Source organism: Pseudorasbora parva, chromosome 12, assembly GCF_024679245.1.
Source record: "Pseudorasbora parva isolate DD20220531a chromosome 12, ASM2467924v1, whole genome shotgun sequence".
Taxonomy (NCBI): Eukaryota; Metazoa; Chordata; class Actinopteri; order Cypriniformes; family Gobionidae; genus Pseudorasbora; species Pseudorasbora parva.
Window position 1 is genome coordinate 22008036 of NC_090183.1, and position 26795 is coordinate 22034830.

The 26795-nt window shown below is 37.9% G+C and overlaps 1 protein-coding gene across 1 annotated transcript; it reads left to right on the forward strand.

The window, feature by feature from the left end:
• dgke (diacylglycerol kinase, epsilon) lies at positions 1-26783 on the forward strand. The gene is made up of 11 exons (XM_067459479.1): positions 1-840; positions 1961-2117; positions 12938-13057; positions 13145-13288; positions 13502-13659; positions 13754-13802; positions 16810-16923; positions 19072-19143; positions 19958-20085; positions 20236-20347; positions 24657-26783. The coding sequence occupies exons 1-11, from the start codon at positions 407-409 to the stop codon at positions 24867-24869; spliced, it is 1701 nt and encodes a 566-aa protein (XP_067315580.1). The 5' UTR covers positions 1-406; the 3' UTR covers positions 24870-26783.
• The last annotated feature ends 12 nt before the right edge of the window (positions 26784-26795 follow it).

Below are 26795 nucleotides of genomic sequence, written 5' to 3' on the forward strand. Positions count from 1 at the left end.
GTATATTAAACTAGATGAAACTAGTAAGGTTTTTTATCCGCTGTTTGTATTCTTCCAGTGGTTTCAGTGTAGTGCGTGGCTAACAAAGATGACGACGGGATCTACCCCTTAACACAATGAAGAATATATAAACGTGGATGTCATTTATCTGCTTACAGTTTGTCTTGCTGTTAGTGTTTGACAGCAAGGATGTTTACGATGTCTGGTCTGTAACATCAGTGTGACTCAGGTTTGGTGCATTGCCTGGCGATATGATCATGTGCTGCTCGGATGGTGTTATAAATCGAAGGTCGTTGTGGGATCTAACAGCTTCGGCACAATGACTGATGACGATCGTTGGAATTTACTGATCATTCTCAGCTGATTTGTGCATGACATAGGTCCTGTAAAATTGAGAATTGTGGCTATGGAGGATAGTACTGAGGAGCTACGGGAGGAGTGGACTTTGCTCCTCTGGACCATGGTTGCTGTTCTGGTCCCAGTATTCATCACGCTGTGGTGCAGCTTCCAGCGTCCCAAACGCAAAGTTCAGCTGAAAGATCTGTTCCGAAAGGGCAAACACGGCTGGCACTACACGGACCTCTTCAACAAGCCCACCTACTGTTGCGTGTGCTCTCAGCCCATCCTCCAGGGGGCGTTCTGTGACTGCTGCGGCATATGTGCCGATGAGCAGTGCATACATAAAGCAGATCGCATCCTCTCATGTAAGGAGATCATGACCCAGAGTAAGACAGACGGGAGGTTCTGCCACCAGTGGGTCAGAGGAAATGTGCCCCTCGCCAGCTACTGTGCTGAGTGCAAACAGCAATGCGGGACTCAACCTAAACTCTGCGACTATAGGTACTTTGTATAATCCCCAGTATTATAATTGGTCACAGAAAAACACAAATTATCCCCTTGGTGTGATATACATCAGGATTTAAATCAATTGTCTTTTTGTGTCGGAGATATTAAACATTCTTACGCAACTTTGGACAAAAACGAATAAGTAACTATGTTTTTGGAGATAATTAGAAATAAATGAGTAAATTTGGCTAATATTTGAATCAACATAGACCTGGAAAAAGTTATTGAATTTGCTCTAGTCTACTAGTGAAGGAGTACAAATCATGAATTTGGACAAAAGCATGAATGTGACATTTTTTTTGTCATGACACTTTCACATGGTAAACTTTTTAAGTTTAAAAAAAACTAGTTTTGTTAAAAAGAAATAGTAAACAACTCAAATCTTTGATGAAGGACAAAGGCCAAACTGCCGATAAAAACAATGCCTTCTATAGGGTTTGAACTTTTTAACTTGAGAAAGAAAATAACAAAAAACAGTAAATTCCACAAGCAAAAGATTTGTATTATTATTATTATTAAGAACTAACGCCCATCTTTCTACACCTTACATAGCTTTATAAATATTCACAAAAGCCAAAGTTAATATTAATAAGAAAAGATGGGTGTTTTTTCTACTTAATTTATAGCAAACGGATGGTTGGATGGCAACGACTTGAAGAACTAACAGAGTGAACACAGCCTACAACATGATTTTAAAACTTCTATTAAAATTCAGTTTTGTTGAAGCACCTGAAAATGCATCACTGACTTTTGTCAGAACAATCTGGAAGCATGTATTTCTCTTTAATCATTTCAAAGAGTGATTTAATTAAAAAGTCAGTAATCCCTGTAATACAACCATTATGCTGAGCATGATGTTCTTTCATCTTAATCCTCAGTGTCGAAGTTGGCACTAAACTGTGTCAGATTAGCTTGTGCTGATTTAAAATCACTTTGAAATCATTTGTGCCATTATTTTATGATTTATTAAGATTGTATCTATCTAGTGGAAGATAAGACATCTCACTATGAGGTTTACTACAGAGGTTTTGCAGTCAATAAAGTATCTGTTTTAGTGTTTTATAACAAGGTACAAGTGTCCTCACTCACATTTGCTGGTTTTATTTGGGAATAGGTGTATATGGTGTCAGACCACAGTGCATGATGACTGCCTTTCCAGTCTGAGTGATGATCTGTGCGATCTTGGAGAGTTCCGCTCTGTTATCATACCTCCATATTACCTCTATCAAGTCAACAAGCTCCGTCGAAGACACCCCGATGAGTACAGCAAGGTGAGGATCTATTCAGAAATAAACATGCCATGCAGAGGCTTTTCTTCTTTTATTTTACAAAAGTGTACAGAGGGTGGTTTGTCTGTCAATTTATTATTTATAGTATGTATTTAAAGGGATCAAATTCCCCTTGATATTTTGACATACAAGACATCATTGTGCTATAAAAAAAAACATACTATACGTTGCAGAGCTTAACCTCCATCTGAGCTGCTAAAACCATTTATTTTTTAGCTACTTATGTATTTTGTGCCCCTTAATATTGAAACCAGAGGGTCAGAAATAGGGTAGAAAATGGCCATTTAAAGGTTTAGTTCACCCCAAAATGAAAATTCTGTCATTAATTACTCACCCTCATGTCGTTCCAAACCCTTAAGACCTTTGTTCATCTTTGTAACACAAATTAAAATGAAAGCTCTCTGACCCATCTATAGATGTAAAGTTACTGCAACTTTAAACCCCCAGAAAGGTATTAAAAACATCATTAAAATAGTTAATGTGATTCCAATGATCCAACCTTAATATTATGAAGCGACACAAATTTTTTTGAGCTCAAAAAGTAAACAAAATTCATTCGTTGTGGTGGTTGAAGTGATTATGGAATATGAGTCATTATTTTTGTTTGTTTTTGCACACATTATCTTTCCTTTACAACATTTATAAGTAAGTCAAGTCACCCTTTATTTATAAAGCGCTTTTTAAAATGCTGATTGTTTCAAAGCAGCTTTACAGTGTTAAGCAGGAAGATAATGCAACAGGTTCTGATTCGGCTGAACAGCCACTCTGCAGAAAACCGGGGTGTCATCCAGATCATTTTAATTATGATAGTGTCAATGGCCCTCATTTATCAAAAGTGTGTACACCACATTTCCAGCGTACACCTTGCGTACACCCAAACCCACAGTGACTTTGAGATTTATCAATATGGATGTTCGGCATGCTCAAATCCTACACCAGCTCAGGTATGTATTCCTCCAGTTGCGAGCCTGTGCGGCAGCTGCGCACGGACTGGGACTGAATAATTCAGACTGACAAAATAATACATTTTTCTTCTTTTAAATATTAATAAAATAAATAATAACGACATTCTTCTTCTAAATAACAATAAGCGTCATTAATAATAAAAAAAATCATAATAATATAATAAAAAGAATCTTACAAATTGTCATGCAATTATTAATGTGAATGAATGGTAGGCTACTCCACATCACATCATCATATCGTACACCCCCAATACATGTGCCATGATACGAAAATTAAATGCTAATTGTTTCAAAACATGTGAAGTTTGAAAGCTGTGAGGTAGGCCTAATTTATCATTCAAACAGCTTTAAACTGCTGGAATGCGCTTCTCAACCTCCACACTATTTACAGTACTCGTAATTTGGGTCCATATTTGTTTGTTTTTTGGGTGCCTTTAATCCCACTCTTTAAACTCCCAAATAAAACAATTTCGGTTTTTTTCACTTCCCTGGTAATTGTCTCATTGTGCGCGTCTCAATCATCTCACTAGTTCAGTAGTCAGGGCACTGATCAGGGAGTCAGCCCATTGACTTATGTCCTAATCAGTGCCCTGACTAGTGGACTAGGGAGATGATTGAGCGCGCCCGATCTCCACGTCGGAGAATTTTCGCTTCTCTGCCGTCTTTCGTGTGTCCATGCCGTAAAATGAGGGTGTGGGGGAGGCGGAGACTTGAATATATTAGGGCGTGTTATTCTAATGATGATGGTTTTCAGCCGCGGCATTTATCAAGGGCAAGTATTGCGTACACCACCTGGATTGCAGAGGTGCGCACAGCATCATAAATCAGCCGGTGAGAGGAGTGTAAGCATAATCTTACGCCAACATATACGCCCGTTTCTACGCAAGATTGATAAATGAGGGCAGATCGGTAGTATAGTGTCCCAAAAAGCCAAAAGCCAAAGGGCCAGAATGGAGAAAAAAACCTTGGGTCATTGAGTCGACACACTAGAGACCAGTTTAATGAGGATTTTGTGTCGAAGCGGCATTTACAGGGGGAGTTTAATTGACACGGTCTCTGCAGACATTTCAATGAATGCGTAAGTAAGTAAAATCATTTTTGGGTGAACTAAACTTCTAAATAACTGCTCTTGAAAAAAAAGATATATAGCTCTGGAAACAATTAAGAGATTTTTTTTTTGGATCTATATATATAGAAAAATGAGGAAAATAAGTATTTGGACACCCTACTATTTTGCAAGTTCTCCCACTTGGAAATCATGGAGGGGTCTGAAATTATCATCGTAGGTGCATGTCCACTGTGAGAGACATAATCTAAAAAAAAAAAATCCAGAAAACAATGTATGATTTTGTTAACAATTTATTTGTATGATACAGCTGCAAATAAGTATTTGAACACCTGCCTATCAGCTAGAATTCTGACCCTAAAATACCTGTTAGTCTGCCTTTAAAATGTCCCCCTACACTCCATTTATTATCCTAAATTAGATGCATCTGTTTGAGGTCCTAGCTGCATGAAGACACCTGTCCACCCCATACAATCAGTAAGAATCCATCTACTAACATGTCCAAGACCAAAGAGCTGTCCAAAGACTCTAGAGTCAAAATTATACACCTCCACAAGCCTGAAAAGGGCTATGGGGAAATTGCCAAGCAGCTTGGTGAAAAAAGGTCCATTTTTGGAGCAATAATTAGAAAATGGAAGAAGCTAAACATTACTGTCAATCTCCCTCGGACTGGGGCTCCATGCAAGATCTCACCCGTGGGGTCTCAATGATCCTAAGAAAGGTGAGAAATCAGCCCAGAACTACAAGGGAGGAGCTGGTCAAGGACCTGAAAAGAGCTGGGACCACCTATCCAGGTTACTGTTGGTAATAGGCAAGGCAAGGCAAGGCAAGTTTATTTATATAGCACATTTCATACACAATGGCAATTCAAAGTGCTTTACATAGAAAGGAATTAAAATAGGGCTAAAAAATGCATAAGAAAAAGAATACAATGTAAAGAGAATTAAAAGTAATAAAATGATGATAACCAAAGAAAAGAACAGGTAAACTAAAACAGTTATAAAAAATTATTTAAAAAATGATGCATAGATAAGGTGCAATCAGTCGGACATACAGTGCTCAGAGCTCATTCAGTAAATGCACAGATAAACAGATGTGTTTTGAGTCTGGATTTGAATGTGGCTACTGTTGGAGCACATCTGATCTGTTCAGGAAGCCGGTTCCAACTACGGCTGGCATAATAGCTAAAAGCAGACTCTCCTTGCTTTGAGTGAACTCTTGGTATTTCTAACTGACTTGATCCTGCTGATCTGAGTGATCTGTTGGGTTTGTATTTAATCAGCATATCTGCGATGTATTGAGGTCCTAGGTCATTGAGTGATTTATAAACAAGTAATAGTACTTTAAAATCGATCCTAGATGTAACTGGAAGCCAGTGTAAAGACCTGAGGACTGGTGTGATATGGTCATATTTTCTGGTTCTACTCAGAATCCTGGCAGCAGCGTTCTGTATGAGCTGCAGCTGTCTAATGGTCTTTTTGGGAAGGCCAGTGAGAAGTCCATTACAATAGTCCACTCTACTGGTGATGAAAGCGTGAACCAGTTTCTCTAAGTCTGGCCTGGAGACAAAACATCTAATTCTTGCAATATTTTTCAGATGATAGTATGCTGATTTAGTTATTGCTCTGACATGACTACTGAAACTCAGGTCTGACTCCAAAATTACACCAAGATTCCTGACTTGATTTTTTGTTATCAGACCTTTAGCCTCAAGATACGCGTTCACCTTGAGAATTTCATCTTTGTTTCCAAATGTAATGATTTCAGTTTTGTCTTTGTTTAACTGAAGATAGTTTTGGCACATCCAGTCGTTAACTTCATCAATGCATTTGCACAGCGAGTCAATGGGGCTGTAGTCATTAGGTGACAGTGCTAAGTAGAGCTGGGTGTCGTCAGCATAGCTGTGGTAAGCAATATTGTTCTTTTTCATTATTTGGCTCAGTGGCAGCATATACAGGTTAAACAGGAGAGGTGCTAGAATTGACCCTTGTGGGACTCCGCATGTCATGGACGTCCACTCAGACTTATGGTCTCCTATACTCACATAATAACCTCTCCCTTCTAAGTATGATCTGAACCATCTGAGGACCATCCCAGAAAGCCCGACCCATTTTTCCAGCCTGTCTAGAATTATGTTGTGGTCAACAGTGTCGAATGCAGCACTGAGATCGAGTAGAACCAGAATTGATGTTTTACCTGTATCAGTATTTAAGCGAATATCATTTATAATCTTTATGAGCGCTGTCTCTGTGCTGTGATGCGGTCGGAAACCAGATTGAAAATTGTCAAAGAATCCGTTTGAGTTTAAGAATTTGTTTAGTTGATTGAAAACAACTTTTTTGATGATTTTGCCTATGAAGGGGAGATTTGAGATTGGTCTGTAGTTGCTCAGTATGGAGTTATCTAGATGTCTCTTTTTCAGAAGAGGCTTAACTATTGCAGTTTTAAGGGCGGTTGGAAAAGTCCCGTAGAGAAGTGAGGAGTTCACCACTTCTAGGAGATCTGCTTCCAAACAGTTAAACACACTTTTGAAAAAAGAAGTGGGGAGTGCGTCAAGGGTGCAGGTTGATGTTTTAAGATGCTGTACTGTGTCTTCTAAAATTTTACCGTCAATTGTTTCGAAATCAGACATAGTAATTTTCCGAGGGTTTGGTCTGATCTGACTGACCCCAGAGCAACTAGAGGATGTGATGTTAATACACTAAGACGTCATGGTTTTTAAATCATGCATGGCACGGAAGGTTCCCCTTCTTAAACCAGCACATGTCCAGGCCCATCTTAAAGGGGTACTTCAGCGCTGGGAAGATGAATCTCTACTTAAACTGGGTCATCAATGCAGTAGAAATGTGAAATTATTTTTTAATTTGGTGCCTTCTAGACTGAGAAAAAACAAAAAATGTATTTTTGTCTCATGGGGATGAAAGACTACAATTCCCAGAATGCTTCGCTGCCCTGTGAGGCCATTCCCAAAGCCACCAACTTGATTACTGTGACTGAGTTGGAGAAGACACTACGATTAAAAACTGAACGTGTCTTTTCAATATAATGAGTGAGTCACCGCGCGAGTCTCACAGCACTGAGCACTAACTGCAGGAGTGAGAAAAATGAGCTGATGAGCTCTCGTGAGGAGAGCTGAGGTAATCGCGACTACACTCGCGCATACATTCACAACGTGAGTTCAGTCTGGCGCATTTCAGTTCATGCCTTTGCAAGCTTAACTTTCATAGAAATTAATTTGAGAAGTTAGAAGACTTACATTGCTCACCATAGCTCCGTTTAAATGAGTGTCTGTAGCTGAGCTCTCCCTGCCAGCTGAGTGTGATCTCCATCCCCCATGCACAGATTCAAAACATGCGGAAATGGCTCCCTCTGCTGGCTGTAGTCTTTAGCCTTTGGGCAAACATTCCTCCTATGATGCAAATATCGTCAATTTGCATCATAGGAGGAATTTTTCCAGAAATAAAATGCATAAATCTCTTGTCTCAGGGGGATATGAGGGGGGAAAGCACAATCATTTGAATATACTCCAGGGTTTCTACTGATACAAAGCCATATGCTAATCGCTGAAGTAACCCTTTAAGTTTTCCAATGACCATTTGGATGATCCAGAGGAGTCATGGGAGAAAGTCATGTGGTCAGATGAGACCAAAATAGAACTTTTTGGTCATAATTCCACTAAACGGAAGAAGAAGGATGAGTACCATCCCAAGAACACCATCCCTACTGTGAAGCATGGGGGTGGTAGCATGATGCTTTGGGGGTGTTTTTCTGCACATTGGTCCAGGGCGACTGAACTGTATTAAGGAGAGGATGACTGGGGCAATGTATTGCGAGATTGTGGGGAACAATCTCCTTCCCTCAGAGCATTGAAGATGGGTCGAGGCTGGGTCTTCCAACATGAATGACCCGAAGCACACAGCCAGGATAACCAAGGAGTGGAGGGTTTGTTTTTTGGCGGCCGCCGAAACAAATTTGTGTCCCGTCAAAGCCTTATTTAATGAGTTATTGTGATTTATAAATTGGTGTAGATGACAAATGCATGACAGGGCGCACGTTAACGGAGTGACAGGGAACGAACAGACAGTCCACGCACGCACCCTCTGTTTTCAAAACGATCATCGTCTTAGCTCTTTCTCACTCGCGCATATCAATCTACAATCTACTTAACTGAGTAACTTACACAATGGTTAAAAGGTCAGAAGACTTAATCTATGTTCCACGTGGCGCGTTCGCACAATATTTTCCCCAAATTACTGCTGGATGTGAAGTGTTCAAAAAACGCACCTCTTTTTTGACAGACATTTTTGCACACGCAGCTGACATAAACCATACTTTCAAATAAATAAAAAATAGCCTTATGAAGTGTTTTCTGTGATGACACATCTATTGTGTTGTTTTAACAGTCACACATAATGCGTCTGCTTTGGTCCGATTCGCGAACTAATGACTCATTTGAACCGATTCATTTTAATGAACTGATCTGTCCAACACTGAACTCACAAATCTGTGTGTAATCATTTACTCACAACGCCTCTGAAATGAGAATGCAAGTGTGCTTACCCCATTAAACAAGAGGGGTTAAACCATGCAAACTGTGTAAAAACGAGATAATGAGATATCATTTCTGACCCAGGAAAGACCCTGAAGTGGCTCTGTAAGAAGCTTATCAAGGTTCTGGCGTGGCCTAGCCACTCTCCAGACCTAAACCCAATAGAGAATCTTTGGAGGGAGCTCAAACTCCGTGTTTCTCAGCAACAGGCCAGAAACCTGACTAATCTAGCCCTTGATCGGCCCTTAATGTCCAGCTGACCCCACTGGACTTTTCCTCCATTTTTAAAAAGTGTTCCCTTCATCTCAGGGCTATGAGACTCTGGCACTTTTCCTAAATAATCTATCTAAACATGCACAAAAAATCTGGGCTTGATTTGGTTGTTCTAAAGGTGTGTAAATTTTTTTTTACCGTTTAAGTCCCTCGGGGTCAGATTGACCCCACATTGAAAATGAATGGGAAAATGTAAAAGTATTTTTTTCACTTTGTTTGTCAAAACAAAATAAATTAAATCAAGTATAAATCAGAACATTTCTACATTTATATCAAGGTCTGGTCCTAGAGCATAAACACAAAATGGAACAAACTTTCCATCTCATACACACACACGTACACACACACACAAACACAGACATGTATGTGACTGCAACAGAGAGTATTTTTATTGAAAATGGCAAATAAAATAAACAAAAATGGCAAAAATCTGAAAAATTTTCATACATAAATAAAGGACTAATACTAGAGCACAAATACAATATGGAGCAAGCATGTTCACTCACTCACACGCACGCGCACACACACACACACACACACAAACAGGTGTATGGGGCATTTATTTTATTTTAGCAATTTAATGGGAAACTGTAAAAAAAATGTTTTTTTTCCCCCTTTTGTTTGTAAAAAAAAACAAAAAACAACTAAATCAAGTATAAATCTGAAAATGTCTACATTTATATCAAGGTCTGGTCCTAGAGCATAAACACAAAGTGGAACAAACTTTCTATCTCACACACGCACACAAACACAGTTCTTCACTCCTGTTCATTACTGTTTATTGGTGCTGTTGTTTTGTTTTGTTTTCTATTGTGTTCGTTTTATTTACTTTTCTAAAATTAATTTCTTGTTCTAAAAAATAAATAATTTGTGATAAATAATTTTCTGAAATAAATATGTGATTACAGTCTTTTAGTGGCAACTTGTAACATTTCTGCAATGTATGTATAATAATTTGCAAAAGCAAATAATTCAAAATATATCATACAACAACAAAAATAAATACAAAAATAAAGACTTTGAATGCATTTTAGAATGTTTAAATATATATTCACAAAATGTATATCATAAAATTGTGAGAAGTTGAAGTATCAAGAAAAATGGAGTAAAAGTGAAATGAGTCCCTATATGGACCTCTAGTGGATATTGTGGTCATTGCACTTTATATCTTAAATTATACATACTAACGTTTTTCGACAAACCTGCAGATGGCAGTATTCTATCCCTAACACATAGAGCAATGTCCAAAAACTATTTAGATTTAATTAAAATCATAATTTAAGTGATTTTTTTTCATTAAAAAATAGTTTTCCATGAGCCAATTTATGGCATAGTTAAGGAATTGTGCAGTAAATAAGTAAAAAACTACAAAATATCCACAAAAATACAGCATAAATGAATAGATGAGAAGTAAATTAAAAAAATCATGTATATTTTGCCATATACATTTTTTTATATTTCCTTATGCAATCGCTCTGTAAAAGTTTGGGGTCTATCTGACCCCAAGGGACTTAAACGTAAACTCTAATTGAGGGACGATCAAGGGCTAGAGAAGAAGGAAGTGTTGGGAAGTGGGCCAAAATCCCTCCTGCAGTTTGTGCAAACCTGGTGTAAAACTACTGGACACGTTTGACCTCTGTAATTGTAAACAAAGGCTACTGTACCAAATATTAACATTGATTTTCAAATACTTTTTTGCAGCTGTATCATGCAAATAAATAGTTAAAAAAATCATACATTGGGATATTTTTATTTATATTATGTCTCTCACAGTGGACATGCATCTACGATGACAATTTCAGACCCCTGCATTATATCTAAGTGGGAGAATTTGCAAAATAGCAGGGTGTTCAAATACTTATTTTCCTCACTATATATATATATATATATATATAATATTAAAGGAGGGCATATAAAAACATTTTGTGGCTCTTCTGAATTCTGCCGAAGGCCATTAGAATATGTGTGCTACCCAAGTAATAGGTGCGTTTTCATGGAGCACTGTAATCAGTTTAAAAGTCCAATCCAAATGAAAATGCTCCATATAAACACCTCAATCGGAATAAAAATCCCCAAACCAAATGAAATTGTAATCGGTTTGAGAGGGGTGGGATAAACATTTTCATGAACCGATCAAACGAAAAATTTCACCATGTAAACTACCTGATTACTTTTGAGTGTGCGTTGATGTGACGTGTTATACAGCCAGCCCGCCTTCACTACTGCAGAGTGCGCACCACGCTTTATTTTGTTTCCTCAGTTCCTCAATTTGTTTCCAAACTCGAGGCAGGCATTACATGATTGTATTGACTGTGAGCTCATCCTTGCAAGGATTAAATCTTTATGAAAACACAATTGGCTAAGGTTAGTCTCTTATTCAGTAATGCAACAGAGTTAACTTATTTTTGCCACAACGACAATCATGGGAAAGACTGCTGACTAGACAGTTGTTCAAAAGACAACCATTGACACATTGCACAAGGAGGGCAAGACGGGAAGTAAAAGATGTGGTAGAAAAGTGTACAAGCAATAGGGATAACCCCACCCTGGAGAGGATTGTGAAACAAAATCCATTCAAAATTGTGGGGGAGCTACACAAAGAGTGGACTGCTGCTGGAGTCAGTGCTTCAAGAACCACTACGCACAGACATATGAAACAAATGGGTTTCAGCTGTCGCATTCCTGTGTCAAGCCACTCTTAACAAACAGTGTCAGAAGCATCTGGCCTGGGCTTAAGACCAAAAGAACTGCTGAGTGGTCCAAAGTTATGTTCTCTGATGAAAGTACATTTTGCATTTCCTTTGGAAATCAGAAATCAGAGTCTGTAGGAAGAGAGGAGAGGCACACAATTCACGTTGCTTGAGGTCCAGTGTAAAGTTTCCACAGTCAGTGATGGTTTAGGGTGCCATGTCATCTGCTGGTGTTGGTCCACTGTTTTCTTTGAGGTCCAAGGTCAAAGCAGCCATATATCATGAAGTTTTAGAGCACTTCATGCTTCCTGCTGCTGACCAACTTTATGGAGATGCAGATTTCATTTTCCAACAGGACTTGGCACCTACACACAGTGCCAAAGCAACAGTACCTGGTTTAAGGACCATGGTATCCCTGTTCTTAATTGGCCTGCAAACTCGCCTGACCTTAACCCCTTAGAAAATCTTTGGGGTATTGTGAAGAGGAAGATGCAATATGCCAGACCCAATAATGCAGAAGAGATGAAGGCCACTATCAGAGCAACATGGGCTCTCATAACACTTGAGCAGTGCCATAGACTGATCGACTCCATGCCACGCCGCATTGCTGCAGTAATTCAGGCAAAAGAAGCCCCAACTTAGTATGTGCTGTACATGCTCATACTTTTAAGTTGGCCAAGAGTTCTAAAACTCCTTTCTTTGTATTGGTCTTAAGTTATGTTCTAATTTTTTGAGATACTGAATTTGGTATTTTCCTCAGTTATTAGACCTCAGGGAATCTCATAAAATAATAATAAAAACAAATTAGCATAACATGGATTTTCTCTTATTCTTATTCCCTAAATAATCCTGAATGAATGGCCAGAGAAATACTTTTTTAATTTATGCAATCTTTTTTAATAAACTCTGGTACTAATTTACCTGTATTGGTACATTTTACAAAACAACCAGCCATTCTTTTAAAATCTGCCTTTGAAATTGTCAGATAATTGTAATTTTGAAAGTAGAACACGTGTCCCATTTTACATACATGTTTGTGTATATATGCACCATTATGTGTTTTATAAGTTGTGAAACTAGTGAGTTCATTATGCAAATGTAAAAAATGTATGGCAAATTAAAATATGCATAAACTTTTGAAAAACTACCCTTTTGATTTATTTACAAAGCAAGAAAAATTATCCCTCAGGTCCAATTAGGTTAAATTAAATTGAAGCTAATTGAATGTTTAATTTGACTGTTTATTTGTATTCACGTAGCTTGCTGCATTGTGCGGGAGTGGCTGGACTCCGGTATTGATCTTGGCAAACACAAGAAGTGGCAACAACATGGGGGAGGTTCTGCTGGGAGAATTTCGCACCCTTTTGAACCCTGTACAGGTATCAGTCGACTCGACTTGGCCAGTTTCCATGAATTTTTTTTATATATTTTAGAATGAAAATGATTTTTTGTTTTGTTTCTTTCAGGTGTTTGATCTGTCCGAACTGCCCCCCTCTAAAGCCCTGCAACTCTGTACTCTTCTGCCCCCAGGCAGCGTGCGTGTTCTGGTGTGTGGGGGTGATGGCACAGTGGGGTGGGTTCTGGACGCCATTGATACCATGAAGCTGAAGGTGAGAGCTTTATAAGCTAATGTAAACCAAGCAGATTATTTTCTGTAATATATAAAAACTGCATGTTTGTAGCCTGGCTAGTAGGATGTGTAATGTAATTACATGATGCATTATTTTCACATATGTGGTGTTTCTTCAGTAAAAAAAAAAAAAAAGTTTTTTTGGGGGCTCATAAAATATTGTATATGTTTTTTGGTCTCTTGTTCTTTATAGGGTCAAGATCAGTTTATCCCTTTTGTGACCATCCTGCCGTTAGGCACAGGCAATGATTTATCAAACTCTTTGGGATGGGGAGCAGGATATGCTGGAGAGATCTCCGTAGAACAGGTGATCAGGAATGTTCTAGAGGCTGAAGTAGTCAAGATGGACAGGTGAGACCCTGGCTGTGCTGTAAAGTCTTATATTATGAGGGTTGGATTTGGTTATTATTCGATTTATTTTGAATTCCTCCTTTAAATGTTTCAGGTGGAAAGTTCAGGTTGCCTCCAAAGGAAACTATTTTCGTAAGCCAAAGGTCAGTACATACAATATGTAAACAACCAGCAGTAACATTATAGTACTTCAGAGTGTGCAATAAATTATTTATATGTTAAACTAATTTTAAATGGAAAAACTGGCAAAAAAAAATTAGCATTAGCATCCCATGAAATATCTATGTATTAAAGGAACACCCTGACTTTTTGGGACTTTAGCGTATTTACCGTATACCCAGAGTAAGATAAGCCCATACATAACATCCTAATCTCCGTTCATGCCATAGGTCTGTCTGACCGCTAACCTAGCTTAGCACAAAGACTGGAGGTAAACAGCTTTATCTATAGCCTACTACTCAATAAGTGATAAAATAATGTCAACATTACATGTTATCCTATATAACATGTTATCCTACATCCTTTTTACATGTTGTATACTCACATTGTATACTGAGACCAGCGGAAAAGTTGTGATTTTCTAGACCGATTTGGCTTGGAACTATACTGTCGTTTCTGCGTAATAATCCAGGTACTTTGCTGCCGTACCGTGGGTGCAGCGGCTGAATGATATTACGCAGTGCCTGAAAATAGGCTAACTTTCGTCAACATAACCAACGTGACAACCTGCTTACGCAGAGAGTGCTTATTACACAGGCATGAGAATATAGCCATATGTCTAGAAAATCTCAACTTTTCATTTTCCGTCGGTCTTAGTACACAATGGCCCTCATTTATCAAAAGTGCGTACACCAAATTTCCAGCGTACACCTTGCATACACCCAAACCCACGGTGACTTTGAGACAGCTGCGCACGGACTGGGACTGAATAATTCAAAATAATAAAAATTATTGAATTTTGTAATTATTATTACAAAATAATACAAATTACATTCTTCTTCTTTTAAATAATAATAAAATAAATAATAACGGCATTCTTCTTCTAAAAAACAATAAGTGTCATCAATAATAAAAATCATAATAATAATAATAAAAAGAATCTTACAAATTGTCATCCAATTATTAATGTGAATGAAGGGTAGGCTACTCCACATCACATCATCATCATATCGTACACCCCAATACATGTGCTGTGATACAAAATTAAATGCTAATTGTTTCAAAACATGTGCCTTAAATGTGGTAGGTAATTTATCATCCAAACGCTATTTAAACTGCTGGAGCACTCCACTCTTTAAACTCCCAAATAAAACAATTTAGTTTTTTTCCACTTCCCTGGTGATGGTCTCGTTTGGCGCGTCTTAATCATCTTACTAGTCCACTAGTCAGGGCACTGATCAGGGAGTCAGCCCATTGACTTATGTCCTAATCAGTGCCCTGACTAGTAGACTAGTAAGATGATTGAGACGTGCCCAACTCCACGTCGGAGAAGTTTCGCTTCTTTGCCGTCTTCCGTGTGTCCATGGCGTAAAATGAGGGCATGGGGGAGGCGGGAGACTTGAATATATAGGGGCGTGTTATTCTATTGACGATCATTTTCAGCCGCGGCATTTATCAAGGGCAAGTATTGCGTACACCTGGATTTCAGAGGTGCGCACCGCTTCATAAATCAGGCGGTGAGAGGAGTGTAAGCATAATCTTACGCCAACATATACGCCCGTTTCTACGCAAGATTGATAAATGAGGGCCAATGTAACTATATGCACCACAACATGTAAATAATAAAATGTTGGCATTATTTTGTCACTTATTGAGCAGTAGGCTAGATGGAGCCGTTTACCTCGCAGTCTTTGTACTAAACTAGGCTAGTGGTATGTGCGTCAGACAGTTATGGTACGCACAGTGATGAGAAGGGTATGTATGGACTTATCTAACACTGGGGGATACAGTGAATAAATTTAAAATGTTGTTCCTTTAAATCAAAAGTGGCTTTTGATTCTTTAAAGGGTTATTTCACCCACAAATGAAAATGTTTTCATTAATTACTTACCCTCATGTCGTTCGACACCCGTAAGACCTCCGTTCATCTTCGGAACACAATTGAAGAAATTTTTGTTGAAAACCGATGGCTCAGAAAGGCTCTTTATTGACACCAATGTAAAAAATTTCTCTCTCAAGACCCATAAAAGGCACCAAAGACGTTGTTACAAATCCCATATCTCTCCATTGGTTCTATAATAATTTTATGAAGCGACAAGAATATTTTTTGTGCGCAAAAAAAAAACGTAATAAAGACTTATATAGTGCTGGGCCGATTTCAGAACAAAGCTTTGAACCTTTATGAATCAGTGTATCGATTCATGATTCGGATTGTGTGTCAAACCGCCAAATTGCTGAAATCATGTGACTTTGGCCATCTGAATTATGAATCGATACACTGATTCATAACGGTTTAAAGCTTTGTTTTGAAATCGGCCCATCACTATATAAGTCGTTATTTATTTAGTTGTTATTTATTTAGTTTTAGTTAATTTATTTAGTTTTAGTTTATTTAGTTTTAGTTTATTTTAGTTTTTTTATTTTATTTAGTTTATTTATTTAGTTTTATTCAGTTTTAGTTTATTCAGTTTAGTATTTATTTAGTTTTATTCATATACTTTGTTTTAAATAAGTATTATTTAGTTTATTTATTTAGTTTTCGTTTATTTAGTTTTAGTTATTTATTTAGTTTAGTTTATTTATTTAGTTTTAGTTTAGTTTAGTTTATAGTTCGTTATTTATTTAGTTTTAGTTTATATAAGTCGTTATTTATTTAGTTCCATCTATTTAGTTGTTGTTTTATTTGCGCACAAAAACTATTTTCGTCGCTTCATAAAATTATTATAGAGCCACTGTAGTAAGATGGACTTTTAATGAAGTCTTTAGTGCCTTTTATGGGTCTTGAGAGAGGAAATGACATTGGTGTCAATGAAGGCCTTTCTGAGCCATTGGATGTCAACTAAAATATCTTCATTTGTGTTCCGAGGTCTTACGGGTGTCGAACAACGAGGGTAAGTAATTTGAGAGAATTTTCATTTTTGGGTGAACTAATACTTTAAGTGGTTAAGTAATGAGACTGTTAATTTTTGCTCACGGTTGTTTTCTCGGCAGGTGTTAGCCATGAATAATTATTTCTCAGTGGGTCCTGATGCTCTCATGGCGCTGAACTTCCATGCGCACAGAGAGAAAACACCCTCCTTTTTCTCCAGCCGAATCATCAATAAGGTCTGAGACCTGTCCATCTTTTCATTCCACTGTAAAATTAAATCCATAAAGTGTGTAAGATTGTTTCTATTTGAAATTATTGAGATGAACTACATATTTCAATGTAAATAAATTTATATATGTAAGAAAATGTAATTTCATTTATTTTTGGTGTAAGGTTTTAAAAATTCTTCCCTTATAAAGAATCTATAACTTCTCAGATTGCGAATTGCAATGGGTTCCATGAGTAGAACAAGATGCTGAGTGTCACTGGTGGCTGAGCATGTGTAAAAAAGCGGCAATAATCATTGGCAGATGGCAGTCTATGACATCACATTTAGAGTGCCCAGGAGTATAAAAGGTTGCCTGGCTCTTTGAGACATGCAGGCAGGGTAAACGGGATGAGACGTTCCCTTTCAAAGTGGAACTTCGACACTGTGTCCTGGTGTTGACTATGGGAAACACAATACATCTAAAGTGTATTGGAGAGGATAAAGAGATAAGATACTATCTTCATCATTAGCTCTACCCTAGCAAAAGGCCAACCACTTCTGCCTCCTACTCTTTGGAGGGGTGGCATGAGCAGCCACACTGGCCTTCTGATCCAGTCTCTGGAAACGCTCTCGAGATGGATCAGAAGGTTTGGAGGAAGCAGAGGGTTTTGAAGAAGAATCAACCCTCAGCGGAATATACCTCCTGAAAGCTGTGGACTGCAATCTCATTTCCCTAAACCTCATCTCCTCCACTGTCTCAATGGAGATGCAGGAGAGTCCAGAGGGCAAGATCAGGGCATCAAGGAGGAAAGATTTTTCCTTATCCCTGATCCCAGACAGATTTAACCACACATCTTGCTGTTACCACCATTGAACCGGTGGCGTGGAGAGCCAGATCTGTGGTGCAGCCTCAGGAGACAGTCCCTGCCGCTGGTCCAAGTCCAAGATCAGCTTTGTATGCCTGTAACACCACCATGGTGTCCAGGACACCGCTGACCTGACCCGTTGCTGCATACACTTTGTCTACAAGCCGTAAGGTGGTCTGGCAAGTGTGAGCGGAGCTTTCTTAACGTAAACTTGTCAAAGTGAGTACATCCAATCCCTCAAGGGCTGAACACATGTACTCCCCTCAGAGTCAAATGACACACAGCTCATGCAAGTCCTCAGGTGTAGAATAACACCTGCACGAAGGAACTCACTGTCTTGCTGCTGTCCATTGTTTACTTCATGTGCTTGCATTCAAACGGCTCTTGAAGACAAAAGCTGAAAACCCAGACACCTTTTTATACTCTTGGGTGTTCCGCATCTGATACCTTAGACTGCCGTCTACCAATGGTTTTTAGTTTTAGTTTACATATGCTAAAATCCTGGTCACACTGATGGTGTTCCCCATAGCATCAACACCAAGACACAGCTTTGAAAGGGAACTGAGAAAATGTCGTGATTCTGTACACTGTAAAAAAAATCTGGTCTCCAATTGAACATTTTTAGTGACTGATCTCATTAAAAAATTTCAGTTGGCCAAATTAAATTTCTGTGAATTGATGCAATTTAATTAACAGAAATTCAATTTGGCAAACTGAAAAATTTAAATGTGATCAGTCATTAGAAAATGTTCAATTGGAGACCTGCATTTTGTTTACAGTGTTGTTGGATTATAAATTATAAGACTGAACCTAATTTATTAACTGTTTTTATATATTGTTCTAACATGTAAATACATTTTTGATACAGTGCACCTATTGTGTACATCTATGTTTTTACAATGTACTTACATGGTAAAAAAATCTGCATAATTTATGTAGATACATCTGTAAGTACAATGCAAACCCTGTCCCTACCTTTTAACCTAGCCGAAACTTTCCCTAACATATAAACACATCTCACCTCAAAGGTGTTTTGCAATATAACATTAACACAAATTGTACATTGTACCAAATATTTTAGATGTTTTTAACACAAGTTCATAGTAATTAAAGGCATCTAATATAAAGTAGATCTATAAAATACACATATTAGCTTAAACTAATATAAAGTAGTTTTATAATATTATAGTCTTATCAGTAGGCCTACTACACAATTTATCCTCTATTAATGCACTATGTAAGTTCTCCTTTTTTCCCAAGTGTTTTGTAAATGTATTTCTAATAGTACTGCCAATTATCTTTCTCCATAGGCAGTGTACTTCCTCTATGGTACTAAAGATTGTTTAGTGCAAGAATGTAAAGATCTGGATAAGAAGATTGAGGTAAACATTTTAACTTGCTAAGTGAGGAAGATTTTCAAGGCAATGTGTTCTCTGATGGTTTCCTTTGTTATTGTCTTCATATGATTAGCATTTATTCTGGAAGTCTGTAGCCTTGACGTAACTTCCTGCTATATTACTGTTGTGTCTTAAATAATGCTGTATTTATGATTAACACTGTTTAGGAACTTGATTGAAATGTGATAATAGACTGGCATAATAATTAGTCAGAATCTTATTTCTTTTTCTGGAGTCTACCAATAAGCTCTATACTGTTAATGTTGGTTGCTGATTCCTGGTGCTTGTTTCATAACATATATTTCTTTAAACCTGACAATTTAATTTCTGCGCCACAGCTTTTTCTTAAAAGGTTTCCAAAACATTCACCTATCTACCATTGTTTAAACAAAAAGTTGGTTAGAGCCAACCTAAATTGATTGAAACCAGTGTTTACAATCATTTCAGTGGCATACTGCATATTAATCTGAAATAGGAGAAAGTGTTTTAGTGTATTACTTAAACTGTAATATCCATGGTAGGAGGCTTGTCAGCTATGAAGATAAAATGTGCTGTAACCACTAGAACACATCTTAGACTGAAGGGCATTTTTAAAGTTGCAATGAAATAGTAGTAGTGACATGTCTTTTCCTCCATATTGTGATGTACATCTAAGTAAAATAAAATAATAAATAAATAAAGTATTGCATTTACTGAATGTCGTGTTTCTAATAGATAGTTTTCCCTTTATCTTTGCATATAGTACTCCAGGTCATAATTCCAGGTCTGTTGGTCTTAATGCTTAATTGTGTCTTTTTAGCTGGAGCTGGATGGAGAGCAAGTAACTTTGCCCAATCTGGAGGGGATAATAGTGTGTAATATCGGCTACTGGGGTGGTGGCTGTAGACTGTGGGAGGGAATGGGAGATGAGCCCTATCCTCCAACACGGTAAGAATCCAGATGTCACTGTATTGTACACTATAGAGACTGAATTTGTACACTTTTCACATCTAGTTCTATGAACAAATCTTCATAGAACTAGATGACATTTGAAAAACAAATGCTGGTTTAATATTTTCTTCAATTGTCTTTTTTCAGTGTGGATGATGGCTTATTAGAGGTGGTGGGGGTATATGGCTCATTCCACTGTGCACAGATCCAGGTGAAACTGGCCAATCCTGTGAGGCTGGGACAGGCACATACAGTCCGGGTGAGACCATAAACATGTTCTTTACTCAGACAGCATTAATGTGCAAGTTATGGTGCGAGTGCAATGGCAAAACTATGCTCAGTGCCACTCAAAATGTTAAAAAGCCTCCACTTTGGGGAGTCTATACTAGCAAGTGTGCTTAATCAATGTTTTTTTTCAGTACATGGCAAATATAATCATCATATATACACACAATTACAGTTGGAAAGATGGCAGGTTCGTTTGCCCAAATCAAACATATGGTATTGATTTAATAAACGTTTGTTAACACAGCCAGTCTATTTACAATTAAAGCATGCAAACTTCAAAATGTATCATGTACAGGGGCTGGACAATGAATGGATAAATTGTTGGTGCATATCTCGCTGGCTCATCTGTGACAAGGACAGCAAGTCTTTGGTGTATCTAGAGCTATGGTATCTAGGGTAATGTCGGCATACCACCACATAAGACAAACCACATCCACCAGGAGTAACTGTCGATGCAAGAGGAAGCTGTCTGAAAGGTACAGTATTGTTCAAAATAATAGCAGTACAATGTGACTAACCAGAATAATCAAGGTTTTTCAAAATTTTTTATTGCTACGTGGCAAACAAGTTACCAGTAGGTTCAGTAGATTCTCAGAAAACAAACAAGACCCAGCATTCATGATATGCACGCTCTTAAGGCTGTGCAATTGGGAAATTAGTTGAAAGGGGTGTGTTAAAAAAAATAGCAGTGTGGCATTCAATCACTGAGGTCATCAATTTTGTGAAGAAACACGTGTGAATCAGGTGGCCCCTATTTAAGGATGAAGCCAACACTTGTTGAACATGCATTTGAAAGCTGAGGAAAATGGGTTGTTCAAGACATTGTTCAGAAGAACAGCGTACTTTGATTAAAAAGTTGATTAGAGAGGGGAAAACCTATAAAGAGGTGCAAAAAATGATAGGCTGTTCAGCTAAAATGATCTCCAATGCCTTAAAATGGAGAGCAAAACCAGAGAGACGTGGAAGAAAACGGAAGACAACCATCAAAATGGATAGAAGAATAACCAGAATGGCAAAGGCTCAGCCGATGATCACCTCCAGGATGATCAAAGACAGTTTGGAGTTACCTGTAAGTACTGTGACAGTTAGAAGACGTCTGTGTGAAGCTAATCTATTTTCAAGAATCCCCCGCAAAGTCCCTCTGTTAAAAAAAAGGCATGTGCAGAAGAGGTTACAATTTGCCAAAGAACACATCAACTGGCCTAAAGAGAAATGGAGGAACATTTTGTGGACTGATGAGAGTAAAAATTTTCTTTTTGGGTCCAAGGGCCACAGGCAGTTTGTGAGACGACCCCCAAACTCTGAATTCAAGCCACAGTACACAGTGAAGACAGTGAAGCATGGAGGTGCAAGCATCATGATATGGGCATGTTTCTCCTACTATGGTGTTGGGCCTATTTATCGCATACCAGGGATCATGGATCAGTTTGCATATGTTAAAATACTTGAAGAGGTCATGTTGCTCTATGCTGAAGAGGACATGCCCTTGAAATGGTTGTTTCAACAAGACAATGACCCAAAACACACTAGTAAACGGGCAAAGTCTTGGTTCCAAACCAACAAAATTAATGTTATGGAGTGGCCAGCCCAATCTCCAGACCTTAATCCAATTGAGAACTTGTGGGGTGATATCAAAAATGCTGTTTCTGAAGCAAAACCAAGAAATGTGAATGAATTGTGGAATGTTGTTAAAGAATCATGGAGTGGAATAACAGCTGAGAGGTGCCACAAGTTGGTTGACTCCATGCCACACAGATGTCAAGCAGTTTTAAAAAACTGTGGTCATACAACTAAATATTAGTTTAGTGATTCACAGGATTGTTGAATCACTAAACTAATAAAAAAAAATGTTTGTACAAAATAGTTTTGAGTTTGTACAGTCAAAGGTAGACACTGCTATTTTTTTGAACACACCCCTTTCAACTAATTGCCCAATTGCACAGCCTTAAGAGCGTGCATATCATGAATGCTGGGTCTTGTTTGTTTTCTGACAATCTACTGAACCTACTGGTAACTTGTTTGCCACGTAGCAATAAAAAATATACTAAAAACCTTGATTATTCTGGTTAGTCACATTGTACTGCTATTATTTTGAACAATACTGTATGTCCACTAACTTGGATTGTTTTAAAAAATCAGTAAAACCACAGCTGCCTAACTCACTGCAGGATGTGTACTGTTTCCACCAAAATTGTTCATTAGCACCTCCACAGAATCAGTTTTCATGGTTTTACCAATGCCAAATGTCAGTTGCATTGATGCCAACAGTTCAAATCTTGGGCTATGGACAATGTGAAACATATATTGTTCTCTGATGAGTCCACCTTCACTGTCTTTCCCACATCCATTGGAGTTGTGGACTGTGGAGAAGCCCCAAAGAGCCTTAGCACATGGACCAAGTGTTAAGGGCCAAGTAGAAAAACGTTTTCCTCTACCAGCATCACATAGTGACTTGGGTACTGTTCTGGAAGAGGACCACTGGGAGCTTGCTGTATCTGTCATTTCCAAAATGAATTGATGCTGTATTGGTTGCAAAGAGAGACCCTACACCATCCTTATAAATTATTGTGGTCTAAAACCAGGTGTTTCAGTTTCATTGTCCAACCCGGTATGTAACGACTGCAAAACTTACATTCGAGCAGGTTTTTTTTACAATCGAGCAATTTTTAGGGTGAGCTTACACTTTGTATGTTTGATTCGAAGAGATATTGTATGTCTTTGTATGTTTAATTACAGACTCTGCTGCCGATTCTGTAGCCATTTTTAAAAAACATCTTAAGACACATCTTTTCCAATTGCACTTTTCCTATTGCACTTGACCAATACAGAATAGCACTTACTGATCATATCTACGTCTCTCATCCGGATTTGTGCCTTCAGGCGGGTATGTTACATAGTTATCATAGCTACCAAAATCCAGTGTTCTGTATTTTGCGTACGTGAGTTTTTGCTGTCGATGGCTATTGCTGCGCGTTTAGCTAGAATGCCATACAAAACCAACCCATTGGGCCACTGAATCCGCATTAACGACAACAGTTGGGGCATCAGCCTTAGTCCTAATGGGTTGTTATCATAGCTATCAAAATCCAGTGTTCTGTATTTTCCGTACGTGAGTATTTGTTGTAGCTGGCTATAAAAATAAATTAAAAAAAAAAAAAAAAAGTTTTGTACTGTGCTAATTAATTGAGATTTCTTACAGCTCTTACAGGTTGTTGGCCTTGTTTGTTTCGTTGCTTCTATTGCTCTACCCTTTTTTGTAAGTTGCTTTGGATAAAAGGGTCTGCTAAATGATTAAATGTAAAATGTAAATGTAAATGATTCAATCAAAACAAATCCTGGTGCAATTGCTCTGTTAGTGTGAGCGCTGCCATCCGAACCCTGGTGTGCGCCAAACAAGCGGACCAAGACAGCTGAAAAGATGGGTCTCGTTCCACTTCAGAACGAACTCTGATTCAGTTTATATGAATTATGAACGCAAAACGGATCAGAAACATCTAAACGAACCAAAAATGGGACATGTCACAAGATGCAACCCTAAAAAGGACAGAATGCTCAAGCATACCTGTTATTTTGTCATAGTCACAATGTTGCCCATTACAGTTTAATGCTGTCGTCAGAACCACCTCTTCGCCAGCAGATCGTTTGTGTGTTTTTGTGTGTGAGTGACACTAGGATTCCTGCCACTGTTTTAACTTATTTACACATTTTATTACACAACTCTTAATGAGTTTTCAGCTGGTTAAAATACCATTAAATATAGGCTATGCAATACAGTGAGTGCATTTAGCACACAGAATTGTTTTGGATGTTGGGTAAGTTCCGTCACAAAATATATGTCATAAAAGCCAACCAATCAGGTTGTGAACATATCCCTATGCCTTGGTATTAACATGCCAATGTGAATATTGAGAAGATTAGGACTAAATGTTTTTTTTCTCGTTTTTTAAATGAACCAAGCGAACCGAACTGTGAACACACCCTTAAACGCTCAAGACAGATGTAACTCCCCTAACCTCACTGCTGTTTGCTGCAATCCGGCATAGTCCTCTCCTCGTTTGCATAAAGTTAAGCCTTTCTCAACTTGTCTGTGTTCTCAGAAGCTCTCAATGCTCACGGTCAATCCCACAAGCCTCTGAACAAACATGTTGCTTAACAGCTATAGGAATTAATTGAAAACACTTGCTCTGCTGGATCCATGCCAGACAAGCACTATTAGTAATTGTCAACAACAAACAGAATGACGAAAATGACATGATTATCCTTCTGCTTCTTTGTGGTAGCTGGTATTGAAGAGTTCTCGGATGCCGATGCAGGTGGATGGAGAGCCGTGGGCACAGGGTCCATGCACCATCACCATTACCCATAAGACCCAGGCTCTCATGTTGTACCACAGTGCAGAACAAACAGATGATGATGACTCCAGCACCTCTGAGACGGAAGAACCCTCAGCTGATCACATTGACACCTCTAGCAATGCACAGGAAATGTCTTAGTAAGGATATAATCTCTCTGTCTGTGCTATTTCCACCCCAGAAAGTAGCACAGCATGAAACCCTGGATGTCATAGTCATAAATGTACATAATGTGCATGTGCTACTCTAGTAATAACATCTGCAGTTGTTATTCCTAAGAGTTTTAAAGCATTAAGCAGCCATCTCTAAGCACATCTGTAGTTCTTAAACTGTCCACAAGAGGTCTGTCTCTGTTGAGACAGGTGTTGTACATTTGTGTGTGTATTTTTTTCTCATAGGGAGTGTTACCCGGAAGCTCTAAGAAATCTTATAGTTTAATAGTCCAAAAAGGAATCATATTTATCTGTAAGCAGAGCTCAGGCAATCGTAAAATGTAGTCCAGTGGAGAATGTTGCAACCAAAGCTGCTTAGACATGAATGAATTTGCACTGATCGTGAGTGCCATTGGCCTGTGAATGTACAACTCACTGCAGAAATCTTGTATTTGAGTTGTATAAGTTAAGCTGTGCAATAATCGGTTGGTCGGTTAGTGCTCTGTTTTATTACTTCTTTTGTGAAAATAATTTGCACTGCTTTAAGTAGATTGTGGATGGGTGTGCCACTTGATTTCTTATTATGCTTCTTTTGTATTATTGGGGTTGTTTATGAAACAACAGTAAAATGTTTCAAAGCACTGGATTAAGAAACCATTCTCAAACCATTCTTAGTGATGTTTTTCTTTTCATATGCTGATTATCAGAAATTTAGTTTTATTAAATGTTTATTTTCTCACTTTTCTGTAGAGATATACTGTGGTGGCACATACAGTGATTTACTTTGCATAGAATATGACTGCTATTAATCCTGCTATAATTATTTTCTATTATCCTAAACTCTTCCAAGTCTTTCTTGTTTCAATACAATTGTATCTAGCTGCCCCTCCTTTCATGACATGATCATCACCTGATCTTTTGTTGACTGAGGCCCAGTTTCATGACATCAAGTCCCATTTGATGACTCGATAATGATTTTCGTTGAGACAGCTTTTGTGACTTGTCATGCTCAAGTGATCTCTTGTATCATTGATGTTCTTGAGAAACTAAGCTGTAGGAGTGTTCATTTGTAATGTCATGAGTTATATCTATCTCTATTTACGACTTGGTCAAGCACATGACGTTCAGGAGTTACATATATTATCCATTAAACCTTGAAAAATCTGAGGGTTTGCTGGTGTAATATATTTAAATGGTTAATATTTTTGCTTAATTTCATAGTTAATTCAAAATAATGTAAATTAAAATGGCAGCCATCTTACATAGATAAATGTGAAGGTGACTTTGATACTTGGAAGCTGAAATGTTTACAAGAGTGCTACCAAAAATATAAATATATCCTTTTTCTGCAGCAAAGGTTGGTTATTTTTCCCTATTAAATTATGTTCATCAGCTGTGCATTGAAATGTAGACTGATCTATTAGTCTTATTAAAACAAGTTAAGTAATGTCTGAAAACCTTAAGAAACAATAAAATCAAAATTGTAATCTGTATTTATTATTTAGTGTCAAAGAAAATGTATTTTGAAATTTTTTTCCATTATGTTTATGTGTACAAATACTGAAGCAGTGGTTGCGAGGAAAACCTCTTTAGAACTAATTGGAATTGCTCCGTTTATTGTTGTTTTGTTTCCTGAAGACGCCTGTAATGTTACTAAAACTAGATTGTTTACCCATGCTCTTAATGTGCTAAGAGGTTTTAAACAAGAATATTATTCTCAGTGGGCATATGGATGGTTTATCATTTTAATAATTTGGGAGTGTTAAAGTTGGAATCACTGTATTGAATATTGAAGGTTGATATATTTTGCACTGACTTCTTAATGCTAGAAACTTCACATGGTTGACGCCCATGGCTTATGGCTTGTTTTTCAAATGCAAATAAAGCAAAGTTTTGATCTGTGTTTAATGTAGGC

Coding starts and splice junctions, on each gene's coding strand:
- dgke (XM_067459479.1), top strand. CDS start 407: ATGGAGGATAGTACTGAGGAGCTACGGGAGGAGTGGACTTTGCTCCTC. Junction 13,289..13,501: donor TTGATACCATGAAGCTGAAG/GTGAGAGCTTTA, acceptor TGTTCTTTATAG/GGTCAAGATCAGTTTATCCC. Junction 20,348..24,656: donor GACAGGCACATACAGTCCGG/GTGAGACCATAA, acceptor TCTTTGTGGTAG/CTGGTATTGAAGAGTTCTCG.